The sequence below is a fragment of the Rhodotorula toruloides genome (assembly GCF_000320785.1).
Source record: "Rhodotorula toruloides NP11 unplaced genomic scaffold Scaffold3, whole genome shotgun sequence".
Taxonomy (NCBI): Eukaryota; Fungi; Basidiomycota; class Microbotryomycetes; order Sporidiobolales; family Sporidiobolaceae; genus Rhodotorula; species Rhodotorula toruloides.
Genome location: NW_015622963.1, coordinates 973,955 through 1,000,448, shown reverse-complemented (window position 1 = coordinate 1,000,448; position 26,494 = coordinate 973,955). Strand labels below are relative to the sequence as shown.

Genomic DNA, 26,494 nt, shown 5'->3' with positions numbered 1-26,494 from the left:
GGCCGGCCTTCTCGCTTTCGACTTGCTCATCTTGCCAGTCTCGACGCTTCCGCTGCGCATGCCGCCCACAAGACGGGTACTTTGCGACGTTTGACGTCGAACGCCACGCACTTTACAGCCTTCCGCCATCTCTATCTCTGCGAGAACGACGGTCCAAGGACGGTCCTTGAGTCGACATCTCATCCTCGACTGTGCGCTCAAGTCGAGATTGCCTCGAACGGATCTTTCGAGGGAGCTGGCGAAGTACGGTGCTCAGCAAAGCACCGAGGACGTCGAAGCGCGGAAGGCAAGAAGCTGACAAGCAAGCTGACAGGGGGCCGCCCCTCTCCCTCCGGTTGCAAGTCTCCGATCTGCCGCACTCTGCTCCCCACCGCCGCCGAACATGCTGGCGCACCAACAGCAGCACGCCATTTCGCCGGCAGACCTCTCTGTCCTCTCCCTGCTCACGCAGGACCAGGCGCCGTCGCCCGCACAGGTCGCTTCCTCATCATCCGCCCGCGGCCAGCCTCACGCCTCGACACACCGGTCGAGGACGAAGAAGGGCGATGGTCGAGCAGATGTCGACCCGCTGCTCATCGCTGCTGCCGCTGCCTCTGGGCCAGAGTGAGTCGTCGGCATTTCCTTCTCCCGGCCTCGTCGCACGATCACGGCGGTACTCGGTGGCAGCGGAGGAGGACGGGTCGGGGCGAGACTGCAGCCTAGGAGCTGTACGAGTGTCGTAGGCAGGCAGTCTGAGCCCAAGCTGACCACCCGGCTGCCATCGCAGCGTCACCCGCAACCACTACTTCCACTCCTTCTTCCCCCATCCTCTCGCCTACTCTGCCTGCGACGACGAGCGAGCGGCGCTCAATGCCTCGCCGCCCGGTCCGTCTACGAGCCCTCCCGCCCAGCGGCCAAAGATGGAGTCCCGACAAGCGCCCCGAAGCATTCGTCTTCAGGTCGAAGAGGAGGAGAAGCGGCGGCTGGAACGGCTGGAGCGGCTGAGACGAGAACAGGCGCAGAAGGAGGAAGAGCAGAAGGGAGTGTTGCAGGACAAGCCGCAGGCAGTGGCTCTCCCGACCCGCGACGGCGGCTTCGAGTTCAAGGAGGACGGCAAGGTGCAAGCGAAGGCGAGTCAACGCGATACGGACCGCATCAAGGCGCCGAAGCCTGGGCAGGTCCGCCACCTGCAGGACGAGTCGCTCGTCGACCTTCTGCGGCAGCCTTCCACTCCTCCGCCTCTCGAACACCCTCTCGCCGAACCTCCCTTCCCAACAGTTGGCGCTCATTCAGCCGTCAAGCCCGAATCTCCTCTCTCTGCGCCGGAAACGACTACTGCCGCATCCCCCGAGGCGAAGACGCCCCTCCCCCCTCTCGAAGTCCAGTGTCGCGTCCGGACCCGCATCCCGACTCCTCACGGCCACATCTTCCTCCACCTCTATACGAACAACCATGACACCAAAGAGCACCTCGCTTTCGTCGCCGACCACGCGCAAATGGCTTCGACTTCCGTCACCACGAACGCGGTCGAGGGCACGCCTATCCTCGCGGAGACGGGCGAGCGACGGCTGCTCCCGTTCATCCGGTCACACAGCCTTGACTGCAAGTGGCACGACGGCGAGACGGATCAGGAGCGCATCGTTCGCGGGGCCTATGTTGGTCGCCTCACCGAAACGACTCATATCGCCTCTCACCCCAACCCTCACTCCCTCGACCCGACAGCGACTCCCCCTCACGTCCACCGATCGCACCGGACAACGCACAACACTTCGTCTCGGGCGCCGACGGACCCGCCTCTCGTCCGCATCCACTCCGAATGCTTCACCGGCGAGACGATCGGCTCTCAGCGGTGCGACTGCGGCGAACAACTCGACGAGGCTTTCCGCCTCATCACGCTTGCCGGGCGAGGCGTCGTCGTCTACCTGCGCCAGGAAGGTCGCGGAATTGGCCTACTCGAAAAGATGCGCGCCTACAACCTACAAGATCTCGGCCACGACACGGTGACGGCGAACCTGATGCTCGGTCACGGTGCCGATATGCGGACGTACGGGATCGCCGGCGCCATCTTGCGCGACCTCGGCGTCGCCCACAATGGAGTTCGGCTCTTGACGAACAACCCGGACAAGATCAAGCAGATCGAAGGCGAGGGCGTGAAGGTCGTCGAGCGCGTCGCGATGGTGCCACGAAGCTGGGTCTTGGCGGAGGAGGAGGCAGCGGCAGCAGCGAGACGGGCAGCGCGAAAGGCCAAGGGCAAGGCCGGTGGCGCCGACAAGCGCAAGAGCCTCGATGTGTCTATCTCGTCGCTCCAGTCGCTCGACGCTTCCTCCCGCCGCCCGTCGTACTCGCGATCGACCTCGCTCGCTTCGTCGGCCGGACCGTCCGGCTACTCGACCCGCGCTCCCTCCGATATCGACGGCGAGCTGTCTGACGGCGACTCTGACTCCTCCGACTGGGACGCCAAGACGGACTCGTCCCGCGCGTATCACCTTCGTCGCGCCGGCGTCGGCATGATTGGCGCCTCGGTGACCAGCAGTCCCGAACTCGACAAGTATCTGCGGACCAAGATCGATAGGATGGGTCACCTCTTGAATCATCCGGCCCAGCAGGGAACTCTCGAGCGGGTCATGAGTCACGGGGGCGCGAATACTCCGGGCGCGACGCACCAGCACCCCCTCAGCGAGAGCATCACGAGTCTCGAGGGGTCTTCGAGCGAGGCGGCGAGTCGGTAGAGGTCTTTCTTATCTGTGTGTACAGTAGACACCACAATCAACCGCAGTTTCAGCACGAGGAAGCGAGTATCGTGTTCCAATACAAACGCGCCTAATCGAAAGCTTACTCTCTCATCTTGCCGCTTTCTCCTCGTCCATGCTGTTGTCGCGCCTCGTGCAGCCTATCGCTCGTGTTTTCAGTACTTCTAGACACTCTACGCGCCGCTACGCTGTCCCGCCTGTCGCCATGCCTCGTCCCTCTGCCGAGAACCTCCTCTGGATCGGTTCGCTCGCTTCTGCCTCCTCTCGCGACAGTGAAAGGAACTGACACGGCCGATGTGACGATACAGACTGCGAGATGACGGGTCTGAATCCCTATCTCCCGCGGGAGGGGATCAAGGAGGGCGAAGAGTTCTTTCCTGACCGCATCCTCGAGGTTGGCCCCTCTTTCTCCCTCGTTCTGGCTGCTTTCGACGATTCTGATAACAGAATTCGCTCCGAAGATCGCCTGCATTGCGACGGACAAGCACCTGAACCAGCTCGACGAGGGCATCGAGTACATCGTCAAGACGGAGAAGGAGGTACTCGACAGAATGAACGAGTGGTCCGTTCAAATCCGCTTCTCTTGCGTCGCTAGGATTGCTCCTGAACGCATCTCTTGCCCTCTCGCAGGTGCATCAACCAGCATGGCAAGGTTCGCCTCCTTGTTCGCTAAGTCTTCTCGCGAGCCAACTAAACAAGTTGGACCCTCGCAGACCGGCTTGACGCAGGCATGCCTCGACAGCAGATATACAATGCAAGAAGTCGACAAGCTCGTATCCGACTACGTCGCTAAGCACTTTCCTCCAGACGGTACGTTCGAATACCTCCAAACTTGCGAGGACATGGCGAATGACTGGTCGTATTGCTCATGTCCCTCCCACAGCACCCGCGCTTCTTGCCGGCAACTCAGTCCACGCCGACAAGGCGTTCATCAACAAGGACTTGCCGCTCCTCGCCAGCAAACTGCACTACCGGATCCTGGATGTGAGCTCGCTGAAAGAGATCGGACGACGCTGGTACCCCAGCCTCGACTGGACGAGCAAAAAGGACGAGGCAGAGCACCGGTGAGTTCCGAGCGCACCGCGGCACAGCAACGTTTGACGACTGAATCCCCCATCACAAAAACAGAGCGTTGTCGGACATCAAGGCCTCCATTGCCGGTATGTCCCCCCAGAATCTTCCACGCAGCGAGAGAGCTTCTGACTTGGCGTCGTCGAGCCTGCAGAACTGAAGCGGTACCGCGAAAACCTCTTCAAGCCGGTCGAGGAAGAGAACACGGCGGAGAACACGGCGGCTAGGTAGACTCGGTTGCCTGTACGCCCGCCCACCATCCAACACATCGTGTTTGCGCATCTGTTTCGTCTGGTCCAGTGAGAGCCCGTCAAATGCCATTCATGCCGAGGACAAAGGGTCGCGGCGAGTCGAGGAGAGCGTCGAGAGCAGCAGCAGCCACGAAGGGCACTGTGCGCGCGGTCTGTCGGGCCAGTGAGCGTGAGTGCAGTCCTTACTAGCGCGAGTCAGCCCAAGCGAGCGAGTGGAGGAAGGGTGCGGACGTCAGCTCACTCCCCTTGGCTCTCTCCTCAGCGAGCAGCTGGAAGTCAGCTCTCCCTCCAACAGAAGCAGTCTCGCACCTGCACAGGGTCGAGCACACCCCTTCTCTTTCTTCCCCTACACCCCAACAACCCGCCAGCGCCGCCTCACCCGCCGCGCCGTGCACGAAAAAGAAGGTCCGTCGCATCGCCCTCATCCGCGCCTGGGACCGCTGCGGGGACTGGGTTGGATGTACAGGCGCACAGCTGACACGGTTGAACGACAGGCCAGACCGCCTGCATCCCCCTCTCACCCGCGCCAGGACCGCATCGCTTCACCCAGCGAGCTCCGATCCGCTCCCCCCTCATCGCCACCAGTCGACTCGACGTCCAGTCCGTCGACCGAGCTATCCAGAGCCGCCTACTCAGCGACTGGATCACAGCAGCAAGTCCAGCTCTCGTCCAGCGACAGCTCCTTTGCCGCCCGCTTCCCCCGTGTGCTTTCCAGCGCGACTGCATCTTCGCCTTACAGTCTCGCTCGAACCGCCGCCGCACCAAGCGACACCTTCCCCCACCTGATGAGCAACCCCTCTTCGACGGCTCAGAAAGCCTCCGCCTCACCCGCGTCCGCCGCCGCCCAAGCCGGGTCCAGTGCGCCCGCCCCGTTCAACTACGCCGCAGCCGCGAAAAAGAGCAAGCCCTCGCCGGCAGCTGTTTCGGGCCAGGATGCGACGGGTTACGTGAACGGATCGAACGCGACGAGCAGCCCGACCGTGCCGGCCGCGACAGCTATCGCGGCCGTCGCCGGCTCGCAGCCCTCGAGTCCGACGCAGGCCAAGAAGTCGAGCGTGCAGGTTGACGGCGTCAGGGTACCACCGTCGCGGGTCGACGAGATCCGTGGAGCTGCCGCATCTGATGGTGCGTCGGACTTGGCTTCGTTATGCGCCGACGTGGTCCTGACTTTGTGGTTTGCTTCCACAGTCGCTTTCGGCACGGCCAACGACAAGAACGCGACGCTCTCGTCTTCTCCCGCTGCGCCTCCTGCGTTCAGCAACGGCGCACCAAAGGCCTTCGGCTCGCTTCCGGCCGAAGCGACGAAGCCGCCTCTGAACTTGCACGCCCTGTTCCAGCAGGGCGGCTCGTCCACGCCTACGCCTCCGTCAACCTCGCCTGCGCCCGGCGCCTCGAGCTCCGCCTCTCCTGTGCCAATCGAACGTCGCTCGGTTGCGACCTTCGACCCGTCGTCGTCTCGCTCGCCTCCTCCCAGCACTTCGCCTCTTCCCCATGTCGGTGCGCACCTCGGCAACCCCGGCACCGCTTCCTCTTTCGTTCCCCGTCACGTGCCTCCTCCCTTCGTTCCGAACCAGCAGGCCGCCCAGGCTTTCTCGCCTCCTCCCGCCGGCTTCCACATGCCGCCGCAGGGTGGGCCGTATTCGCAGGCGCCTCCCTTCATCTCGAAGGGTCCGTCGCCGCAGAACATCCCGAACGGTGGCGGCGCGCCGCCTTCCAACTATGGGCCGTCGAGCATTGGTTCGCGCACCGGTTCGTTCGTCGGAAGTCCCGTTCTCGGCCACGGCATGCCTGCTCGTCCGCCGCCTCAGCAGGGCGGACCTAGGCAGTCGTTCGGTGGACCGACGAGCCCGAGGATGCAGAACGTCCAGCTGCCGCCCAATCAACCGATGATGTACCCCGGCTACATGCCGCAGCCTGTAGGTACCGCACCTCTCCTCTCGCTCGTTTAAGTGTTCTGACCCTGCTCTCAAACAGGCTTACGGCACGTACTACCCCGGTTACGGACCCTACCCTCCGTACATGTCGCAGGGCGGTCCTGCGGCGATGAACGCGTCGGGCAACTCGACTCCCTCGCCCGGCATGCATACACCGAAGCCCGCACCTCCGACCATGCCTACGTCGCCCGTTCACTCCCTCGCTCCAAACACCCCGGCCACTCCTTCTTTCGCATCGTTCTCGCCTCAGCCGCAGAGCGCGACTCTTCCCGGCTCTGCTCCTCGCATGCCCAATCCCGCCGCATCTTCCTTTACACCCGGGGGATCTTCCGCCGCGTCTCCTTCGCCCAATACCCCTTCAACTCCCCTTCGCGCCCTCAACCCCGCTCTTGCTGGCGTTGCCGAGTTCAAGCCGAGCTTTGACGCTGCGGCGTTCTCGCCGACGCCCAGGAAGAGTGCGGCGATCAAGATCGTGAACCCGAAGGAGAAGGCGGAGCGTGAGGCAAAGGAGAAGGCAGAGCGCGAGGCCAAGGAGAAGGCTGAACGCGAGGCGAAGGGCGAGACAGTCGCCGAGGCGGAGAAGGCCGCGCCCGCACCGGCCTCTGCGCCTGCTGAGCCGACGAAGCCGGCAGAGGACGCTGAGGCGGAGGCGAAGGCGAAGGCGGAGAAGGCGAAGGAGGAGGAGGAGGCGGAGCGCAAGCAAAAGGAGGAGCAGGCTCGACTTGATGCCGAGGCTGCCGAGGCGAAGCGCAAGGCGGACGCGGAGGAGCGCGAAAAGCGCGAGAAGGAGGCTGCCGAGGCGAAGGCGAAGACCGAGGCGGAGGCCGCTGCCGCCAAGCCCGCCGCTGTCGACGAGCTCAAACGCGAGGAAACCGCCACGCCTGACACGTCCGCGCCGTCGACTCCGCGTGAGGAGGTTGAGGGTCTCGTCGTCAAGAAGTCGCAGGCCGATGCCGTTCGCGCCGAGGAGGCGGCTCTCCTCGCCGACGAGAAGGTTGCGACCGAGCAGAAGGACCCGGCGCAGGCTCTGGCTGAGGCACGCGAGTCGCTTCACGCGACCGCCCCGATCCCGACTGCTTCGACTCCTACTACCCCCAGCACCCCGTCTGCGAACCTTCCTTCTTTCCTGCCCGCCAAGCCTGTCGCCGAAGCGCCTTCCCCTGCTGCCGACGCGACCTCGTCGAAGGCTCCGATCGCCTCGACCTCGACCGCCCCCGCTCCTCCTTCGGATGCGCAGCTGCGTGCTGCCCGTCCCATCTCCGACCTCTCGAATGTTTCCTACCCGGACAACGCCAAGGCGCCGCATGCGGATCTCAACTTGAACGCCGAGCCGGGCAAGTACCGCTATGACCGCGACTTCCTGCTGCAGTTCATGCAGGTCTGCACGGCGCGCCCGGATGACCTCCCCAACCTCGCCGAGATCGGCATGGTTGACGATGGCGTCGCTCCTCGCGGCGGTGCGTTTGGCGGAAGCCGTCGCGGAGCGATGGGCCCTCCGGGCGTTCCCTCGCGCTCGAACTCGGCGGTCGGCAGCTTCGGCCGCTCGGCATCGGTTGGCGGTGTCGGAGGCGGCTTCGGCGGCATGGGCAACTTCGGTCAGGGCGGCATGGGCGGTGGCTCGACGAGCGAGCAGCGCTTCGCTGCCTCGCTCGCGCGCAGCACCTCTGGCGCGTTCGGCGGTGCGCGCGGCAGCATGTCGCGCACGACGAGCCAGACCGGTATCGGCGGCGCGTTCAACACCGGCGGCCGCATCCGCAGCGAGGGCGGACGCAAGCGCAAGGAGAAGGGACCGCCTGGCGAGCGCGACGAGTCGCGCAAGCCGGGCCAGCACGTCGCTGGCGAAGGCTTCGAAGGAGCAACGCTTGGCCCGCGTTCGGAGACCGGCTGGGTTCCCTCCGTCATCGGCGGCGGCATTCAAGCAGACGCCAACTCGCCCGAGATGGTTCAGCGCAAGGTCAAGGCGTTGCTCAACAAGCTCACGCTCGAGCGCTTCGACTCGATCTCGAACCAGATCCTCGAGTGGGCCAATAAGTCTGTCGACGAGACCGACGGCCGCATCCTCCGCCAGGTCATCGCCCTCATCTTCGAGAAGGCGACCGACGAGGCGACCTGGTCCGAGATGTACGCGCGCTTGTGCCGCAAGCTCATGGAGCAGGTCTCAAACGAGATCCGCGACGAGACGGTGAAGACGGCCGACGGCACGCCTGTCGCCGGCGGTGCTTTGTTCCGCAAATACCTCTTGAACCGTTGCCAGGAGGACTACGAGCAGGGGTGGAAGAACAAGGAGGCCGCCGCAGCCGCCGCCAAGAGCAAGGAGGCGGACGACAAGGCGAAGCAGGAGGCCAACGACGCCGCGAAGAAGGAGGCGGAGGCGTCCGGCAAGGAGCCTGCGAAGGAAGCCGAGCTTCTGTCCGACGAGTACTATGCTGCTCAGAAGGCGAAGCGACGCGGCCTCGGCTTGGTGCGCTTCATCGGCGAGCTTTACCGCTTGCAGATGTTGACGGAGCGCATCATGCACGAGTGCATCAAAAAGCTCCTCGCCAACACCGAGAACCCCGAGGAGGAGGACATCGAGTCGCTGTGCCGCCTACTCACGACCGTCGGCAAGGGCCTTGACAACCCGAAGGCGAAGCAACACATGGACGTTTACTTCTCGCGGATGAACACGATCGCCAACAACCCGAAGGTTTCGTCCCGCATGCGCTTCATGATCCTCGTGCGTGCGCGTTTCGCAGATTCGCCTACGCCGTTTGCTAATTCCTCGATCTCCCGCAGGACGTCGTCGACCTCCGATCCGCCAAATGGGCCTCGAAGCAGGCCGCTCAGGGCCCGAAGACGATCTCGGAGATCCACGCCGACGCACAAAAAGCCGCAGAGGAGTCGGCTCGACGGGTCGCCAGTTCTGGCGGCAAGTTGCCTCGACTCGGCGACCAGCTCTCGCGACCGAACTCGCGACGAGGACAGGCTCGCGACTTTGGCGTCGCACAGCCGGGCGCCGACGGATGGACGACACAGCCGCAGCGACCCGCCAAGGCCGGCGACCTCAGCGCCTTCGGCCGCATCCGCGAGACTGGCCCTGCGAGCGTCGGCTTCGGGCCCACGGGCGCCTTCGCCAACAAGGGCAAGAAGAAGCAGGAGGAAAGTCGGCCGTCGACGCCGTCCAACCCCTTCGCACTCTTGTCTGGTGGCGGCGACATGGCGGAGGAGCCAGCGCCTGCGAGTCAGCGACCAAAGCTCAACCTGCAGCCGCGGACGAAGCCTCTCGAGGGCGACGGCGAGGGAGAGGGTGAGGACGAGAAGAAGGAGGACGAGGAGGAGGACGACGGCGCGATCGACCCGAATGCCTCGTCTATGTCGCGAGCAGAGGCTGAGCGACGGGCCAAGAACTCGGTCGACGAGGTACGTCCTGACTTGTATCCTTCTCCGATTCCTGCAGCCGCTGACGCCCTGCTCCCGCAGTTCTTCGCTGTCAAGAACTTGTCCGAGGGAGTCGCTTCCGTCGAGGCGCTGCCGAAGGAGTACCGCCCGCTCGTCATCACCGCCATCTCCGAGGCTGCGTTGACGAAGAAGGCCGACGCCGTCAACCTCACGAAGGACCTGCTCACGCAGGTGGCGTCGAAGGACATTCTCTCGCACGACGCGCTCATCGGCGCGTTTGAGAGCGTGTTCAAGACGCTCGCCGATGTCGCCATCGACGCTCCCGGCGCATGGGGCTTCGCCGCAACGCTTCTTCTTGGCCTCGAGGCGACGGAGGAGGACCTCGAGCGCCTCAAGGGCAAGATGGAGAGCGATGAAGGAGAGGAGGAGGTTGAGTTTGCTAAGGAGAGCTTTGACCGGGCGTGGCAGAAGGCGACTACGGCTGCCTAGAGATTCAACCTAGTTTTTCTTGTTCCCACTCGCAATTTAGCATGCCTCACTGGTCTCTCCGTTATCATCCCGCGAGAGTGAGCGATGGGCGAGTGCCGCCATGGCCACGCGAGAAGACGAGAAGAGAAGGAGCTGTTAACCGCAGTTTCTCTCTTGCGAGAACGCTCCTCTGCGGCAGATGCGGACAGTCTCGGGTATACTGCAGATGGCAAACGGGTGGTATAAAGGAAGGGGAGGGGCGTCGGGTGATCAGTTCATGTCTACGCGGAGAGATCCGCCGCCGGCTTCAGCTTGACGCCCTTTGCTTCTCCGAGTGTGCGTACTTCCGCCTTCAGCCCTTTCTCCTCTTCCTCGTCAAGTCTGCGGAAACGGATTGGGCTTGGTTGCGCGTCTTCGAGGCGGGAAGGCGGAGAAGCGTAGAGCGTGGACGAAGAGGTGGAAAGGTTGGCGGTCTGCGACGCAAGGTGCGCAAAGAGTGCCGTCTGCTCGCGGTAGCTGCGCAAGTTGAGCGCTGTCAGGTGCCGAACGCGGTTGGGAGAACCCGCCTGACACACGTATGATATGCCTCGACATTCGCACACATCGCTTCCCGCAGCTGATCCAGCGCCTTCCGCTTGAAAGCGGCCTTCATCGCATGCAGAACGTTCCAGATGCAGTCTTCGCGCGGCCGCCAGGTCGGGAAGCGCCAGTCCAGCCGCATGTTGCCGGAGACGGGATCAATGAGCGGGTGGAAGACTGGAGATTCGAAGGTGACGGAGGGCGCCTTGGACGGGTAGGAGGAGGGAATGGCGAGGGTAAGATGGAGAACGGCGCCGCGGTAATAGCCCTGGTGGATGAAGAGGACTCCCGACCATCCTGCGAAGGGAGCGAGAGGACGGAGGTCAGCACGCATGCAGGCGCCTCGTGCATGTCCCACGTGCTTCCTCTCGACTCCTACGCCGCATGGACGCCCTTAGTACCCTCTTAGAATCCGATGGTGGCGCTGGCGGTGTGTGCGGGCAAGTCGTCCAACATCCGGCAGCCTTCCCAGTCGCTGTGCAACTTTCTGAGCCATGAGAGCGCGTAGGCCCCCCGTACAGCAGCACTCCACCCGAGATGCACTTGCGCTGCGCTCGTCCTCGCGCCCGCGCCCCTCCTGTTCTTCGTCAATTAACGTACGGAAGGTCTCCGTAGGCCAGACGTAGCAGCCTAGGGGCAGATGGTCGGCCTGTCCGAGCGCAGCAAACTCAATCAATGCTTCGTGGCGAGCCGTCGATAGCGCAGCGAGCGACATGGTCGTGGTGAAGCGTGAGGTGCGGAAGAGAGAGTGGGAGGCTTCCTCGACTCCCGCTGGTGGAATCTCGCCCGAATGCAGAGTCAGAGAAAATCTGTCCATTGCTGTTCTACCCGCTCTAGGATGAGACGCTCGCCAGCGAGATATTCCAGCGCAAGCTGAACCTTCGCATCCTCGGTGTCCTGCGTGCGAGGATCAAAGTGTCAGCATGCGAGTGAGGGAGAGCAGCTGGGCTGTTGGAGTGCGAGCGCAGACTAGAACGCTCGGGAGGCAGATCTGGAGACCCGCGAGACCCGCCCTCGTCTGCCACCGCGGTCGAAGCTCTCCTCAGCGTAATCAACCTCTCCCTGCCCTTCTCGTCCGCCGACTTGCCCGCCAGGCACTCGTAGTCCTCCTCCGTTGCCTCGACGCTAGAGAGGAAGCGTCGCGGCAGAGCCCACTGCGCCGAGAGTCGCGAAACAACCCCAAGTCCGCCGGCCGACCAGCGCTGCCAGCCGCCGAGTCCCGACAGGAGGTGAAGCACTCGCGCAATGCACTTGAGCGAAGCAAGAGGAGACGAAAGGAAGGACGGCGCACCTCTGCAAGATCCAGCAAATCTGCCCCGCCTAGGTCCGCCTTGTGCTGCCTCGACCTGTACGACCGACACAGTTGCAGAACCATTTGGCTGACGAGTGAAATCGTCGCGACGTCTTCCGCCGCCGGAATGAAGCGAGTTGCCGCTCCCGCTCCATCCTCAACCTCAACCTCTTGCTCACTCGCCATCAGCCCGACTGCTTCCGCTAGCCTCGCCACAACTTCCTGGTGGGTCTCCGCGCCTGCCATGTCATTGGCAGCGGCTAGCGCTAAGAGCCACAAGCCTGTCGATAGGCGACCGTCGGCGTCGATGGAGATTCTGGCGGGGTCGGACGGATGGAGGAGCGGGTGGTCGTCGTTGATAGAGGAGACATGATCGAAGGTTTTGAAGGTTTCGAAACGCTGGATGAAAACCTCACGACGAGTGGCGTACGGCAAGTACAAGTTGACCGCCTCGTCGAGGTCGAACTCGATTATGTCATGCTCGTTCGCCTCGAGCAAGAAGCCGTACGACGCGAGAAGCTTGGCGTTTGAGAGCTGGCCGTACGTGTTGAACACTTCCTCGCCCGCTTCGATAGCCCGCTCAACGACCATGTCGCAGGTATCGTCCTCCGTCACGACCGTAGCCTTCGCTTGATAGGTGACATCGCCCTCCTCGTCATGCTCGCATCTTTCGAGTTTGCCGCACTCCGGGCAGACCCATGTTTCGCTCGCGAAGTGGACGTGCGGCGGGTCGGAGTGGTTGAAGATGTCGGCGAGAGGGACGAGGGCGAGCGAGTGATACGCGTCGACCTGGAACGCACGAGACGAGACGAGAGAGTATGCTCGGGCGAAGGTCTCAAACGAGGGAGTGGCCGAGTTGGCGAGCTGAGTGAAGAGAGGGAGCGCTGTCGATGTGTAGAAATCGCGAAGACGGCTCTGTCAACGTTCTCGTTAGCAACCGCTCCCCAACTGGCACGGAGTTCACACACCCTGTTCATGCCTAACCTGCGCGCCTCGCACTCGACTTGCGTTCCCTCAAGCCAGGTCGACGCTTCGCCGTCGTCCCACAGCAGTGCGACCGGCACCTCTTCGGTGGGGCAGCTTGCGAGGTAGACATGCCAGCGAGAATGTGGGCCGAGTCGAAGCTCGTGAGCGACGTGTACGGCGAGGCGGAGAGCGGGAGGGAGCGAGTCGAGGGTCGAGTGAGCAGAGTCGTCGAGCAGGAGCGACGAGGTGCGATGCGAGAGGACCAGCGACTTGGGGATGCGACCGACTGCGCTGTAGAGGGACCCGTCAGCCGCACGACGCGCAGGAGGAGAGGGAGAGGCTGAGCGGACCTGTTGTTGTGATCGGGATGGAGGCGAGGGCGACGACGCGAGCGTGGCCGTGCGAGTCGCGCTCGAGTGCGAGTCTGTCGTCGCAGAAAGCAGCGTTCCGAGTGAGCCACGCCCGCAGCGGCTGCATCCACACGCGCAGAGCAGGAGCAAGAGCGAGCGAGCCTCGACCTCGAGCGGGACAGCCTCCCGCAGCTGCCAGCCATCAGCCTGTCGCCCGCCTGCTCTCGACTTTAGCTCTGCCCGTGTGTGCTGCGTCTGCCAGACATCACCGTCACGCCACGCAGACCAGAGACGACACAGGAACAGGCGCCGACCACGCACTCGCGACTCTCCCGTCAGTCATTCCTCGTCGACGCAACTCGACGCGAGCCATGGCCGCAAACGACGGCAAGGGCGACTACAAGGTCGTCATCGACCAGGAGCAGGAGCCCGCACTCGCATCCTCCCGCCAGCCCAGCTTCGCCGTGCAGGGCGGTCTCGCCGGTCCCGGGAGGCTCTCCCAGCAGTCGCAGTATGACCGCCTGCTCAACCACCCGGCCCTGCCAGTCATGTGCTACTGCGCCTCGAGCATCCTCATGACTGTATGTCCCGTTCCCAGCAAGCCGATCACGTCCAGGCGGCAGCCCTGACAATGTTCGCTTCCTCCGCAGGTCGTCAACAGCGAGTCGTCTACGCGCAGCCTGACCATCCTCCGCGAAGCTGACCGGTCACTCCAACAGAGTTCGTCGTCTCGGGCAAGGGCTTCAACATGAACTTCCTCCTCCTGACGATTCAGTCGGTCGTGTGCGTCGGGTGTGTGATTACGGCGAAGCGGCTCGGCGTGCGTTCCGATCCTCCTTTCCCGCTCAGTCGTACGCTGACCAGCTCGTACTCGCAGGTCATCACCTTCCGCGATTGGGACCGGGAAGACGCGCGGAAGTGGTTCCCCATCTCCTTCCTCCTCGTTTCCGTCATCTACACCGGCTCAAAGTCACTGGTGCGTACGCCCATGCTCCTCGTCGAGCGGTACTGACTCTCGCACTCCTCAGCAATACCTCTCTGTCCCCGTCTACACCATCTTCAAGAACTTGACCATCATCCTAATCGCCTATGGCGAGGTTCTCTGGTTCGGCGGATCTGTCACGCCGCTCACCCTCGTTTCTTTCTTCCTCATGGTACGTGACATGAGACGGTCGCGGAGGAGGCGTACTGACTTGCAGTGGCTGCTCGCAGGTCCTGTCGTCAATGATGGCAGCCAGTCCCGACATCCTCAACTGGCTCAACGGTGTTCAGGCGGCGCCCAAGCCCGGAGGACAGTCGAGCGCGGGATATGCATGGATGATGGTGCGTGTTGTGGCGCGAAGTGCTGTCGGGCGGCGGCGCCTGGACGAGCTCACATTCCGGTCCTTGTCCAGGTCAATTGCTTCGTCTCGGCCGGCTACGTCCTCGCCATGCGTAAGCGCATCAAGGTCACCAACTTCAAGGACTGGGACTCGATGTTCTACAACAACCTTTTGTCGATTCCGGTTCTCGTCTTCTTCTCCCTCATCTTCGAGAACTGGACCGGTGCCAACCTCGCCAAGAACTTGTACGTTCGCGCGAGTGCTACGTCTTTTGCTGCTTCGCCCGCTGACTGCAGCCTCGCAGCCCTGAAGAGACTCGGTCATCCCTGCTCTCGCTCATGGCGTTCTCAGGCGCCGCAGCAGTCTTCATCTCGTACTGCACGGCGTGGACAGTCCGCACAACCTCGTCGACCACTTTCGTAAGTCAGTTTCATGGCTCAAAAAGGCGCGAGGCTCACGCACCTGTTCCGGCAGAGTATGGTCGGCGCGCTCAACAAGCTTCCCGTCGCGGCGTCCGGCATCCTCTTCTTCGGCGATCCCGCCACATTCGCCAACGTCTCGTCTATTCTCGTCGGCTTCTTCGCTGGGCTCGTCGTGCGTTCTGGTTGTTGCCCTACTGTCCACGCCTGGACTGCCCCTCACACGCATCTCTTCACCTCGCAGTATTCGGCAGCCAAGACGGCGCAGTCCTCAGCCGCAAAACGTACGTCGGACTATGAACCATTGCTCGCGAGCGTAGCTGACGCTCGCGAACCTTGTATCGCAGCCAACGTACCGGTCGAGCTCGGCAAGACTCGTGGCTAGATTCCCTTCCTCACGCTCGTGACGACCCATGTGTCCCGCTCGCACTCCCGTCACGCCACCAAAGTCAGATACCCTTCATCCCCCAGGCTTTTTTGGCGCTGCCAGCTCCTCCCCTAGACAATCTTCCTCCTTCCTCGCCTTGCAATTGCGGACTTCTCACGGACGTTGACCGAGACGAGAGCAAATGTACTTGCCTATTCTACAACACATCGCGCCATCGGATCTATGCTACCCGCTCCCGCCCGTTGCAGCTCTTGCGTCGCTCGCCTACTTCTTCTGCGCCTGTTCCCACACCTTGTCGTTCAGGCCTCTCCGGTTGCGGGCGATCTCGATGGCGTAGAATTGGAGACGATAGCCTGTTGAGACACCTCAGGTGAGTCTCCAAGCGTTAAGTAGCAAGTGAGAGAGATTGGAACACACCGAAAATCGAGTTCTCCTGGGTGTAGTCGTCCTCGCAGTTCGCGCGGATCAAGGTACCGAAGTTGTAATCGATCGCCTCGCGCATCGACTCGGGAAAGACCTTGTCCGTCATGAACTCGCGCCAGCGCTTCTTGCCCTCGGCGCTCTTGAGCTCGTCTTCCTTCAGCAGGCGGAGGCGCTCATCCGACTGGTAGTCTGGGAAGTGCTGCTCGAATGCTTTCATGATCTCGTCGTCATACCTGAAGGAGTGGGAGAGCTGGTCAGCTCGAATCGTCCCCTTGTCCAGACGAGAAGAGGTCGACGCACTTCGTCAAGCGCTTCAGCTCAGATGGCTTGACCTTCGTGATGAGGTTGAAGTACGCCTCGGCTTGCTCCATACATGCGACGGCGAACTGCATCTCGATCTGTATCGAGGGAGGCGAGAGGGTCAGCAAGACTGGCGCAGCAAGGCAGCCACGGCCGTTCAAGCCAGTTGAGGTGGCTGACGGGCCACTGCACAGCGACTGCTGTTCGCACGCACCTGCTCATCGTTCTGCGCGTTCTCCGGGTCGAAAGTCGATGGGATCCCTCCTCCGCCTCCCGAAACCCCCAAGCCAGACCCGCCAGAGATGATGTCGTCAATGTGGCTCATTAGGGAAACAGAACAAGCTCTTGGGCGCAAGCGCTGGCCGATGAAGCGGGCACAAAGTTGCGGTGAAAGGAAGCGAAGCAGGGAGGAGCAGGGGCGGTGCTATCAGCCGAGGACGTTCAGAGCCGCTGCAAGGGGGCAGATATAGGAATTCCCTCGCAGAGCAACGACGAACGCACGGTCGACGCAAAGCCGAGAGATAGCCAGCGGAACCCGCCTCGATTCCCTCACCCGCTGGAAGCGGACACACATCGAAACGATTGCAGGAACGGGGAACAGCACTACGACCTCACGGTCCGAATCGTCCCTCTGCCCCTCCTGCAGGCTTGCCATGTTCCGAGTGTTCGTGAATCTGCTCGTAGCGGATGCCGCTGCGAACCCAGACGAGGGACGTTTAGCTGCTGACGTCCGCAAGCGAATGCACGTTCAACGCACCAGTACGAGCAGCTGTGTACTCCTGGCTTGTCGAGGTTGATGAAGATGCGAGGATGACCGAGGGCGCCTCCTCCTGTGGTCGGCAAAGGGAGATCGAGACATTTCAGTACAGCCCTCAGGCCTTCGGCTCTTGAATCTGTCAATGCGCAACTTACCGCCGTCGCAAACAGCACGGCGCGCGTGCACCATGCGGATTGGCTCCTCCTGGATGAGCTCAATGGCGGCGAGTGGTCGCGGTTGATACGCTTCGGCGGTCTGCTCGAAGCGCGGACCGACCATCGTCTCCGTGCTGCATTACACCCGATTGTGTCAGCGACGAAGCCTTGGCTGGAGGAGATGGAGCGAGTCAGCGCACCGGGTAGCCTGCGACTTCGACCATGTCGCTTCGCGGTTCGGTGCCTGCGCTGTGCCGACCTGCGGCGGAGTATGCGGCTTCCTGCGATTTTGCGACAGGGTGTGTCAGCGCGACAAGTTCACCTCGCAGTCTACTCCTGTCCTGCCGACTGCACTGCCCAATCCCGAGGAGGGAGTCCGACGCCAGCGTCGCACGCATGCTGCTCCTGTTCGACACGTGTAGTCTGTCCACGCAGAGGTCGTGCACCAAGCGAAAGCGCCTCGCCGTCGAGCGGACGGGAAGCGCGAGCCTGTCACCGCGACAAGGGGCTGATGAGGGGAGAGAGGGGCCCGTGACGCACGCGGGAACACGCGCAACTTGATTGTGCGCCTGGCGTACGAGGACAAGCTGGCGCGCTGGCTGGCGCACGGCAGAACGGAGCATGGCGGTGATGGATGAGGTCGAACTGATGAAGAGAGCTCCTCTCGAAAGCCCACACACCCGCTCACGGCTGGGTACGGCCTGACTGGCTGAGCAGCTAGCACAGCCTGGCTTGATGGCTCAGGGGTACTCCTACTTCGCCGGCGAGCAGCCGCAGCGCCAAAGGCCTCTTCCCCCACCGCCGCCCTCTGCTCGAACGCCGACGTCGACGAATCACGAGGGGCAGGGCACGCTGTACGAAAAGGGTGAGTTTCCGAGGCTCTACAAGCAGCGACAAGTCAATCACGCGGCGGCTGGACTTGGCGTGCAGCGCTGACAGGCCTGCTCTTCCTCCAGGCCCTCAGTCCGGATATTCCTACGCCAGCTATCCTCCCCAGCCCAGCTCGTCGGCACGCTCCCGAAATGTCGCAAACGCACCAAACTCCCGGCCGTACCCGTCATATACTCCAGCCAGCCATGCGCCAGTCCCGCCCTACCCCCCTCCTCCTGGCGCCGCATATGCCGCTCCTTCGCCGCCCCCGGGTGCGCAACCACCTGTGTTCACTCGGCCAGCGACATACGCCACTTATCAGTCGTCGTCGAGGGCTGATCCGGAATGGCGAGAGTCCAGCTTTATCTCGAGCTACGGCGGTTTCAGCAGCCCGCCCGAACCCGCTGGCCCATCGAACGGGTCCTACTTTGATGCATCGTCGGTCCCGACCGGTGCGCAACCTCCATACTTGGCCTACACCAGCTCGCCTCGCCCTCACACGTCGGATCCGCCCGAATTGCCGCCTCTGAACCTTCGAGATCGCCCTGTGCGTCTCTCCGACGATTCAGCGCAGTATTCACTGTATTCGTTGCCTTCCGATCGATCGCCAACGACGTCCCGACCATTGGCCGACAAGTCGCCGCGTCCGGACGAGCTGCCAGCGGCGGCCCACGCTCAAGTAACTCCGCCACCTCGGTCGTCGTCGTCCGCTGGATCATACACGCGATCAGCACGTCGCGATCACAGCTTCGCCTACCAGCACTGGACGGCGGAGGGTGACGGCCTGCCTTCCCGGCTTGCTGTTGATGACCTCGCGCTTCAGAGCGCGGCGATGACGAGTGCCGACTCCACGACCACTCAGTACTCTCCCCCGCCTCGTCCGCCGCGCCCTCCCGCTCCCCGGCAGCCGACGATTCTGATGTCCCCGCCGCTCGAGACTTCCGCCGTTCCTGTGCACCGCAGTCACTCCACCAACTCGACATGGTCGCGTACGATCTCGTCCCCTTCCATACCTTCCTTCACGGCTTCGCCGTCGCCCGACATCTCGCATCGCCCGTCGTACGCGACACTTTCGCCCAATACCTCGCTTTATGCCTCTTCGTCCTTCCCACGAGCAGACAGCTACGAAGGATCCGGGCATGGAAGCCCGGCACTCGATACCGACGGTGCAGGAGCTTTCGGTGGCGGGCGGCCACAATACCTCAATCCCGCGCTGCTGAGCGACCTCGCCGTCTACGTCAAGGATCACGTCGCTCACGGCTCTCGGCAGAAGGGTTCGATCGAGCACTACGGCTTCACCGGCGAAGACGTTGTCTCCGCGATCCGTCAGGCCTTGCCTCCGCCGGCGCATTCCGATCGCCGGCTCGCACTTGCCATCGCGCGTTCGATGCAGCAGGCGCTGTGGTTTCATGAGGTCGACTGGTCCGACTCGCCTCTACGAGACGCGCCGGGTGGCCACGTCTACGCTTTCCTGGAGGACGAGATTCGCGACGGCAGAGGCGCTTCTCCCGACGACCTCGCTGGAGGCCGACACGACGATCCTGCGGCCGAGCTTCCGACCGGTGTCTTTGTCGACTTGGCGAGGTGTTACAGTCCTTACTGCGGCCAGTTCTCAACGAGCGGGTATCACGGAGCTTGCTATTCCTACACGTGTCCAAATCGCCGCAATGTACGCGCCATCTCCGAGCAGTCGCGCGTAGCTCGCTGACCTCCTGGAACCTTGCAGACTGGGCTGTCGCGCGTCGGCAGTACGCTGTCGGCTATCTCCGCCGTCGAGATCGTCGAGGAAGCCGACAACTGGGCGACTTCCGTTCCCAAGTCCTTGCTCGACTCGCTGTCCAAGAGCGAGATCGCCTATCAAAATCAGGTGTTTGAGCTCATCCAGGGCGAGCAGAAATACTTTGAGGACCTGCAGTTCATCGAAACTGTGCGGGCGCTTCCCTCGTGTCGACCAGAGTACCGACAGCGAGCTGACGTCCACCCCCTTCTCCTCTTAGGGATTCGTCGAGCCTCTGCGGTCCGCCAAGCCTCCCATCATTCCGCCAGAACGACTCGAGTCCTTCCTTTCCTCCGTCCTTCTGAACGTTTCCGAAATACGCGAGCACAGCCAAGCGTTCCTCCTCCAGCTGCGAAAGAAACAGCAAGAAGGCCACGTCGTTCGCGGAATCGGCCAGATCGTCCTCGCAGCAGCCGTCGAATGGGGACCTGCCTACCTCCACTTCACGACCAACTTTCCCATGGCCGACTTCCTCTTCAAAGAGGAGAAGGCTGCAAACCCTCGCTTCGAGGAACTGCTCATGGTGCGTCGGCTACCGCTGCCTATGCATGCAACTCTGGCTGACCCTGCAGCCGGCCCCATAGGATTTTCACAAGCGACCCGAGGCGTCGAAGCGCGGTTTCGACACTTTCCACAACCGCGCTACGTTTCGCGGCTTGCGCTACATCCTGCTCCTCGAGCAGATTCTCAAGAACACGCCAGAAGGCGATCCAGATCGCGAATACCTGTCTCAAGCCGTCCAGGTCATCCGTCAGCAGGGCGCCGACGCAAACGCCGGGATTGACGCGACGAAGAGCAGGGTGGCATTGAAGGAGTTCGGTCGCGATCTCGTCGCCAAATCCGGCACGACCCTTGTAAGTGAGCTCGTCGTCAAGGCTCCTGCCGACTCGGCTGATATACCTCCGCCGCAGGATCTTGAGCTCTCGGACACGTCGCGCCGGTTCTTCATGGCCGGTCGTATCTACCGCCGTCCGGAGGGAAGTACCTTCGCCGACCAGTTCCAAGACGGTCACCTCATCCTTTTCGACAATTACCTGGTCTTCACGAAGACGCCGCGCCCCGATCGCAGCGGCCACCAGAAGTACCAGATCACTCGTCGGCCGGTGCCGCTCGATCTCGTGCAGCTCAAGACGACGAGCTTCGCCGAACCGCCCATCCCCCGCTCATCCGGCTTCCACCTGCGAAGCACCCGCAGCACCGGCGTCGCCCAGGCAACACCGCAGCCGGCCGCAGACGGCACGCAACTCCTCTACCCCGTCTCGTACTTTCAGCTCGGCCGCTTCGACGGCCTCGTGTACTTCTACGTCGACTCGGCGGGTGTGAGGGACGAGTGGGAGGAGATGCTGAAGGAGGCCGTCACGCAACGCCTTCAGCATCAAGAGCTGCGCCGCGTCGTCCGCCTCGATCCGCTGGCGGACCAGACCTTTGGTACGACGTCGACGATCGGTTCGCTCAGCGGCGCGTCCGTCGCACCCAACCAGTTCGGCAGGCCTACTTGTTCGACGCCGCTGATGACAGTCGACGGGCTATGGCTCATCATCGCCGGCTGCGCTGAGGGGATCTTCGTCGGATGGCGAGGGCGGCCGAAGACGATGCAGCAAGTCGTCCACCTCGCCGGCATCACGCAATGTGCCGTTCTCCCCGAGTTCTCGTTCCTGCTTGTCATCGCAAACAAGGTTCTCGTCGCATGTGCGTCGGATGGTTCTCGCGCCTCCTGCAGTGGCCATACTGACGCCGTGCGTGACGCAGACGCGCTCGAAGCTCTCATCCCGAGCAGTACCGGCACGAAGCTAGATCAGGCATCGAAGGGTGCGTCATCTCCCACTCCACTCGGTCTCTCAGCTGCTGACGAGTGTGGAGTTGCAGCACCTCAGCGCTTGAGCGGACAGAAGGACGTCTCATTCTTCAAGGTCGGCAAGATCGGCGGCAAGGTGGACTCGCGCACCCTCGTTATCTGTGCGGCCATCTGTCCCTTTGAATGTGTCACAGTGCTAATCCTAACAGTGCAGATGCCAAGAAGAGCGGTGTCAAGGAGTCCGTCTTCAAGGCGCTCGAGCCCGTTGGTCAAGACGAGCGCAAGCGTACGGGAGGAGGTGGTCGCTTCCTCGGTCTCGGCAGCGGGCGCCCCGAATGGTTCAGAACATACAAGGAGTTCTTCATGTGCGTTACGACCGGGCTCGCTTGTTCCGCTTCGTGACTGACCCTGCTCCGCGCGACAGGCCTTCCCTCGTCACCGGGCTCTACTTCCAGCGCAGCAAGCTCGCTCTCATTGGCTCCCGCGGAATCGAGATCATGGACCTCGACTCGATGCGGTCCGTCCTCTCGCGTGAGAATGTCGGGCTGCTGCGGCGCTAACACTCCGCCCCTGCCAGGACGATGACCGTTCCCGACTTTCCAGCCTCCCGTCAAGATCGTGCCGCGATCCTGCTCGCCAAGCGCTGCGAGGACGCCTCGACGCTCGGCATGTTTCGCATCGCCGAGAGCAAGTTCTTGCTCGCTTACACCGGTGAGCAGCTTCTTCGGTATCGTCACGGATTAGCTCGCTTGCTGACGCTTTGACGCAAACTAGAGTTCGCCTTCCATGTTGGGCGCCATGGCGAGCCTGTCGAAGGACCGTTCATGGAGTGGGAGTCGAAACCGGAGCAGGTGGCTTACTGCGCCCCTTACATCTGTCCGTTCTACCCTCACTGGCTGGAGCATGCTTGCGCTGACAGCTCTGAGTATGCAGTCGCCATCTCGCCAACCATTGTTGAGATCCGGCATGCTTTCACAGGCCGCTTGGTACGTCTGCGGACATCCTCCTCGTCAGTCCCTGTCTTATCTGTCTACGCTTGCAGGTCCAGTTCGTCACAGGTGCCCACATCTCCCTGACCTATGACGGTACCGCCATTGCGTCTGCTCCTCCACGAAGCCACTTCTCGCCTAGTCTTGGCTCGGGATCTCCTTCTTCCGACCTTGTCCTCCCTCCAGACCGTCGCCTTCATCTTTCCATGCGCCAAGGCACTTTCCACGTTCTCTATGAAGTAGTCATTGTTGCCTGAATATCAAGGACACTCTCTCTCTCTTTTGTTACTGTCTGATGAAGACAAGCGAGCCGGAGGAGGACGTTTGTTAGGGTGGAGTGCCGAGGAAGGGGGCATTGCTGGCTCCATTATACAATCTTGCAAAGTCACATCGCTTTTGCTACTCCTGAGACCCCGCAGAAACACCGGGTGTTTCTGTCACTAGTCCACTTCCTTGCTCCGCTACCTCGCTTTGCTCAACAGCAGCGGCACCCAGAGCATGTCACGCCAGCAGGCGGGCATGTGGCCCCAGCAGGCGGAGGAAGACAAGTTTGATAGATGTTACGGTGGTAAGCTTGGTGGTTAACGGAAGCTTGGCTGCGCAACAGTACGTGAGCCGGTGTTGTATTAAGCACTGTCAATGGGAAGACCTAGACTGAAGTTGGCTCAACCATTGCACAAAGAGGAAGGGAGAAGGAGACCAAGCCAACAAGGTGAGTGAGTGTTCTGATACAGCCAGAGCAGGCTTTGGGCTGCACTGCTACGCTCGCTCGCCTCAACAACTCTTTCAGACGCCTCGACTTTGCCTTTCTCGCTCCTCTCGTCTTCAACTCGATTCGCTCGAATGATCTCGAACGAACACAGATTGACAGGTTGCGGTGGAAACAATGAGCACAGACGTCGAGTGATTGATCCAGCTGTAGACCCCTCGCTCCTCTCGGGTCTCTCTCTCTCTCTTCTTAGCGCTCCCTCCTCTCTCTCTCTCGCTTCTGGAACAGTGCCCATATCGGTATCTTTTGGCCTCGCTGCATTCGCCCGACTTCAACTCGCGCCAGACGCCTGTCCTCACATCGTGCTGAGGACGGTGCGTCTTGCATGCACAGAGGGTTTCGGACATCTGAAACAGTTCTTGAGGGTCGGCAATGGGCAGTATTGGCCTGTGAAGCGAAGCGAGTGATCAAGTAAGGCGAGTAGAGAGAGAGCCAAGGAGTAAGGCAAAAGACCTTTGCAATGTTGCAGTCTTCCGCAGAATGCACTCCAGTGACAACGGCATACATCGTGTCACTCGCAGAGAATGTCATTAGGCTAGATCTGCTCAGTGAGTTGACGGGATTGCATTGTCAGCACAGTCACTGCTGGGTGAGGGGACTCATTTAGCGAGAAGCAGACAAATGTTGCGCCAGATTCTGGAAGCTTTCTCACAACCCATGAGGAGACATTGCAAGCTGTAGCATCCTCAGCGTGATGCTAGGACCTTGGTCTACTGCAATCCCAGCCCAACATATACAAGCCAGCATCAGGAGGTCAAGACTCAAGAGAAGGTGAAGCCGAGATAAGTACATACAGCATGACCGGCAATCCAAAGGAGACTGGGAATACTGACCAAGAGAGCAGAGCGGGATGTTGTTTAGTTGGAACGGGCACTCACTGTCACTGTCAGAGAGATTGGCTGCTACAGCACAAACCAATGAGAGTGGGTATACTACCAATGCTGGAAGACTAATAGAGTGGCTAAAAAGGGTGTTGGAGAGTGGTGAAGAGGTAAGAAAGCAGAGAAAGCAGTCAGGTATTGTGATTGAGCGTTGGGGAGTGAGGGGGAGGTGAGGCGGGCTCTGCAAGACGCACAGTCTTCGAGCGAAGTTGCGAGACCGGCGTCGAGCGATGGGAGGGTCGGATAGCTGCTGATCGTCAATCTCCCGGCCACGGAAGAGATAACAGTGACTTGAGCTTTGGATCCCGAGCGAGGGGAGATGTAGCCTAAGGATAAGAGAGAGGACGAGGCAAAGTCGAGTGATCGATCTACTGATGAGAATAGAACAGGGGTGACAATGAAGTGCGAGAGAGAATGAAAGAGGGTGGGGAACAGAAAGACGAGTGTCGAAAGGATGGAGGCGCGAGGGTGAAGGTGAAGAGGAGACAAAGACCGGCGCCACAAACGGAGCAGGCTAGCTAAGCCCGTGGAGAGGTGGATGTCGAGTCCGGGGAACTTGAAACGAGACGGAAGAGAGCCCAACGTGAGAGACAAATGGTGATCACTGATCTTGATCTGGAAGAGCCGCGACGGAAGAGCGGCCGCGATGAGTCCCGGCGCAGTGAAGGCAGGTTGAGTTGAGGTTCTGGAGTCGCTTGTTGTGCTGGGTTGGCAGTGCAGGGCATGAGAGCGTGATCGGAGGACTTTTGGCGGAGGAAGGGAGGGAAAGGGAAATGCGGAGGGAAAGGTTGATCCTAGCGAGGAATCGTCGGCGCGTTCCTCTGCTTCTTCCGGGTACCATTTCTACTTCTCCTTCTTCTCCACCTTGGCTTGCGTGCTCAGCTGTGGAAAGCAGCCGGTGCTGTCGAGGAAGTCAAAGAGGGTCCGCGGACCGCGGTAGAGACAGTAGGTTTTGTTTGCAGGTGGATGTGCTAGAGGAGCAAGTGGCGGGCATAGTAAGTAGCCAGCTGGGCAACTGGAGAGAGACAAATGTAATACCAGCTTACAGCTAGATCAATGCTGGTGTAGCAGGATGCATGGTCAAGCAAGCTCCAGCCCAGGCTGAGTGGACCTGTGAAGGATGCTGACAGTCTGTGAATAGAGGACAATCTGCAGGCAGGAGACGGTCAGCATCTGGTGAAATTTGGAAAGGTCCAGGAGAACTCACAAGGGCCTGACAACAGGCGGTACGCTTCGATGATGTCGCGGGTGACAAGTGACGAGACCGCGATAAGCTCAGCAGAGCAGGCGAAGGTTGCCGCCATGAAGACGACGAGGAGAATTGCGATCACGCCGCCGTCGCCTACGATCGTTACGGCTGCGGGCGGCACTGCACGCGGAGTCCAGGTCAGCGCGCTTCTGACAGGCGTCCAGGATGGTTACATACTTCCGAGGGGAAGAAGGAAGTTGGTGGCGATGATGTTTGCACCGGTCAGAGCATTGATCGTCGCGGAAGCACCCAGGACGAGGGAGCCAGTGACGATGTGGGCGCAAATGAGGAAGAACGAGGTGAAGAGGAGGTGGCAAGGCCAGCCGTAGCCTGCGCGAGCGATCTCGGGGAAGGTGACGGTGCCGTTTGCATTCTGCTTGATCTTGGCGGCGCACGCTGCGAAGAAGCAGATTTGCTGGAGGAGGGGAGGAATCGATCAGTCTACGACTCTGCGTGGACTCGTCTTCCTCGCACGGTGAGCCTCGCTTACAATTGTGCCTCCTACACCGTACCACCATGCACTGCTCAAGCCGCTCGAGTACGTCGCCGCCGAAGACTGAAGTAGGGTGGCCAACCAAGTCCATGTTGAGACAATTCTGCCGCAAACAACGTCAGCTACGCGCAGCTGGCAGACTGTGTGAGCGACGCACCCGCAGCAGATGAGGCCTGGCTTGACAGTGCGCAAAGCTGTGGCAAACTCAGTCGCGCTGTTTGGGTCCAAGCGAGTGAAGCGGCCTTGTAGGCGCGTGAGGAAGACTGCGAGCCGCAAACGTCAGCTTACCTGCAGGCTAACAGGCGAGAGAGCGGGCGAAAGTACTCATGGCGAGGGCGAAGAAGGCGCCGACCTGAAGGAGCGAAATGTGAGCTCAAGACGGCAGACCGGAGACAAGGTAGCTTGTAGGCACGCCAACGACAACGCCATAGCCTCTGAGAGAGAGAGAGAGAAGTTCCTTTTTTCAAGTCATATCGGGGCTAAGCCCATGTAGATTGGCAGGGACAGGCTGCCACAGCGCATAACGTGTTGAGTGGGGTATCTACTGATGTGGAGAGGCGATAGGAAGTGAAGAAATAGATGAGTAAGTACATTGGAGCGGACAAGTAACAGAGAGCACGAGAAGGTGCGAGAGAATGGGGAGAAGTGAAGATGAAAGAGTGCGGCATGGTGAACAGATAGAAGAGGGTGTGTAGGGTAGGAGGAATGAAACACGAAGCCAAACCGTTGAGAAACCATCGAAATAATGCCATTTTTGATCTTGACCTTCTTGGACCGCGACGACAACGACGACAAAGGCGAGGATGGGATGTGGGCGGGTTGTGTGGTGGAGAGTGATGACCGGTACTTGCCGAGCCCGGAGCGGGGCGGATCGACGACGGCTTGGGCGA

At 61.4% G+C, this 26,494-nt stretch overlaps 10 protein-coding genes across 10 annotated transcripts; 5 read left to right on the top strand and 5 right to left on the bottom strand.

Moving 5' to 3' along the window:
- Window positions 1-382: 382 nt before the first annotated feature.
- Window positions 383-2,708, top strand: RHTO_04953 (GTP cyclohydrolase II; the record flags this gene model as incomplete). The annotated part of the gene is made up of 2 exons (XM_016418616.1): window positions 383-603; window positions 767-2,708. 2 exons carry the CDS (start codon window positions 383-385, stop codon window positions 2,706-2,708), a joined length of 2,163 nt encoding a protein of 720 aa, XP_016275892.1.
- Window positions 2,709-2,934: 226 nt separating this feature from the next.
- RHTO_04952 (oligoribonuclease) lies at window positions 2,935-4,031 on the top strand (the record flags this gene model as incomplete). Its single annotated transcript, XM_016418615.1, has 8 exons — window positions 2,935-2,971; window positions 3,038-3,123; window positions 3,191-3,291; window positions 3,360-3,381; window positions 3,443-3,539; window positions 3,613-3,793; window positions 3,858-3,889; window positions 3,955-4,031. The coding sequence occupies 8 exons, from the start codon at window positions 2,935-2,937 to the stop codon at window positions 4,029-4,031; spliced, it is 633 nt and encodes a 210-aa protein (XP_016275891.1).
- An 83-nt stretch (window positions 4,032-4,114) lies between these two features.
- Window positions 4,115-9,852, top strand: RHTO_04951 (translation initiation factor eIF-4F; the record flags this gene model as incomplete). Its single annotated transcript, XM_016418614.1, has 7 exons — window positions 4,115-4,220; window positions 4,314-4,456; window positions 4,546-5,176; window positions 5,240-5,967; window positions 6,026-8,701; window positions 8,761-9,384; window positions 9,445-9,852. The coding sequence occupies 7 exons, from the start codon at window positions 4,115-4,117 to the stop codon at window positions 9,850-9,852; spliced, it is 5,316 nt and encodes a 1,771-aa protein (XP_016275890.1).
- Window positions 9,853-10,112: 260 nt separating this feature from the next.
- RHTO_04950 (ubiquitin-conjugating enzyme) lies at window positions 10,113-11,125 on the bottom strand (the record flags this gene model as incomplete). Its single annotated transcript, XM_016418613.1, has 3 exons — window positions 10,113-10,347; window positions 10,407-10,707; window positions 11,011-11,125. The coding sequence occupies 3 exons, from the start codon at window positions 11,123-11,125 to the stop codon at window positions 10,113-10,115; spliced, it is 651 nt and encodes a 216-aa protein (XP_016275889.1).
- An 83-nt stretch (window positions 11,126-11,208) lies between these two features.
- RHTO_04949 (SET domain containing protein) lies at window positions 11,209-13,144 on the bottom strand (the record flags this gene model as incomplete). Its single annotated transcript, XM_016418612.1, has 4 exons — window positions 11,209-11,307; window positions 11,702-12,616; window positions 12,670-12,953; window positions 13,018-13,144. 4 exons carry the CDS (start codon window positions 13,142-13,144, stop codon window positions 11,209-11,211), a joined length of 1,425 nt encoding a protein of 474 aa, XP_016275888.1.
- Window positions 13,145-13,388: 244 nt separating this feature from the next.
- RHTO_04948 (GDP-mannose transporter) lies at window positions 13,389-15,143 on the top strand (the record flags this gene model as incomplete). Its single annotated transcript, XM_016418611.1, has 11 exons — window positions 13,389-13,598; window positions 13,668-13,677; window positions 13,737-13,837; window positions 13,895-13,993; window positions 14,046-14,171; window positions 14,230-14,340; window positions 14,412-14,584; window positions 14,644-14,758; window positions 14,814-14,933; window positions 15,003-15,042; window positions 15,106-15,143. 11 exons carry the CDS (start codon window positions 13,389-13,391, stop codon window positions 15,141-15,143), a joined length of 1,143 nt encoding a protein of 380 aa, XP_016275887.1.
- A 267-nt stretch (window positions 15,144-15,410) lies between these two features.
- On the bottom strand, window positions 15,411-16,194 carry RHTO_04947 (Yst0336-like domain protein; the record flags this gene model as incomplete). Its single annotated transcript, XM_016418610.1, has 4 exons — window positions 15,411-15,499; window positions 15,564-15,802; window positions 15,870-15,967; window positions 16,084-16,194. The coding sequence occupies 4 exons, from the start codon at window positions 16,192-16,194 to the stop codon at window positions 15,411-15,413; spliced, it is 537 nt and encodes a 178-aa protein (XP_016275886.1).
- A 286-nt stretch (window positions 16,195-16,480) lies between these two features.
- On the bottom strand, window positions 16,481-17,404 carry RHTO_04946 (NADH-ubiquinone oxidoreductase; the record flags this gene model as incomplete). The annotated part of the gene is made up of 5 exons (XM_016418609.1): window positions 16,481-16,562; window positions 16,627-16,699; window positions 16,782-16,915; window positions 16,982-17,062; window positions 17,322-17,404. The coding sequence occupies 5 exons, from the start codon at window positions 17,402-17,404 to the stop codon at window positions 16,481-16,483; spliced, it is 453 nt and encodes a 150-aa protein (XP_016275885.1).
- Window positions 17,405-17,516: 112 nt separating this feature from the next.
- Window positions 17,517-22,469, top strand: RHTO_04945 (Rho guanyl-nucleotide exchange factor; the record flags this gene model as incomplete). Its single annotated transcript, XM_016418608.1, has 14 exons — window positions 17,517-17,646; window positions 17,738-19,320; window positions 19,378-19,578; window positions 19,649-19,951; window positions 20,013-20,282; window positions 20,340-21,117; window positions 21,178-21,237; window positions 21,295-21,384; window positions 21,438-21,588; window positions 21,648-21,740; window positions 21,801-21,934; window positions 21,998-22,099; window positions 22,157-22,209; window positions 22,266-22,469. The coding sequence occupies 14 exons, from the start codon at window positions 17,517-17,519 to the stop codon at window positions 22,467-22,469; spliced, it is 4,152 nt and encodes a 1,383-aa protein (XP_016275884.1).
- Window positions 22,470-24,705: 2,236 nt separating this feature from the next.
- On the bottom strand, window positions 24,706-25,932 carry RHTO_04944 (urea transporter; the record flags this gene model as incomplete). The annotated part of the gene is made up of 6 exons (XM_016418607.1): window positions 24,706-24,833; window positions 25,070-25,231; window positions 25,289-25,507; window positions 25,634-25,707; window positions 25,762-25,867; window positions 25,929-25,932. 6 exons carry the CDS (start codon window positions 25,930-25,932, stop codon window positions 24,706-24,708), a joined length of 693 nt encoding a protein of 230 aa, XP_016275883.1.
- Between the last annotated feature and the right edge of the window lie 562 nt (window positions 25,933-26,494).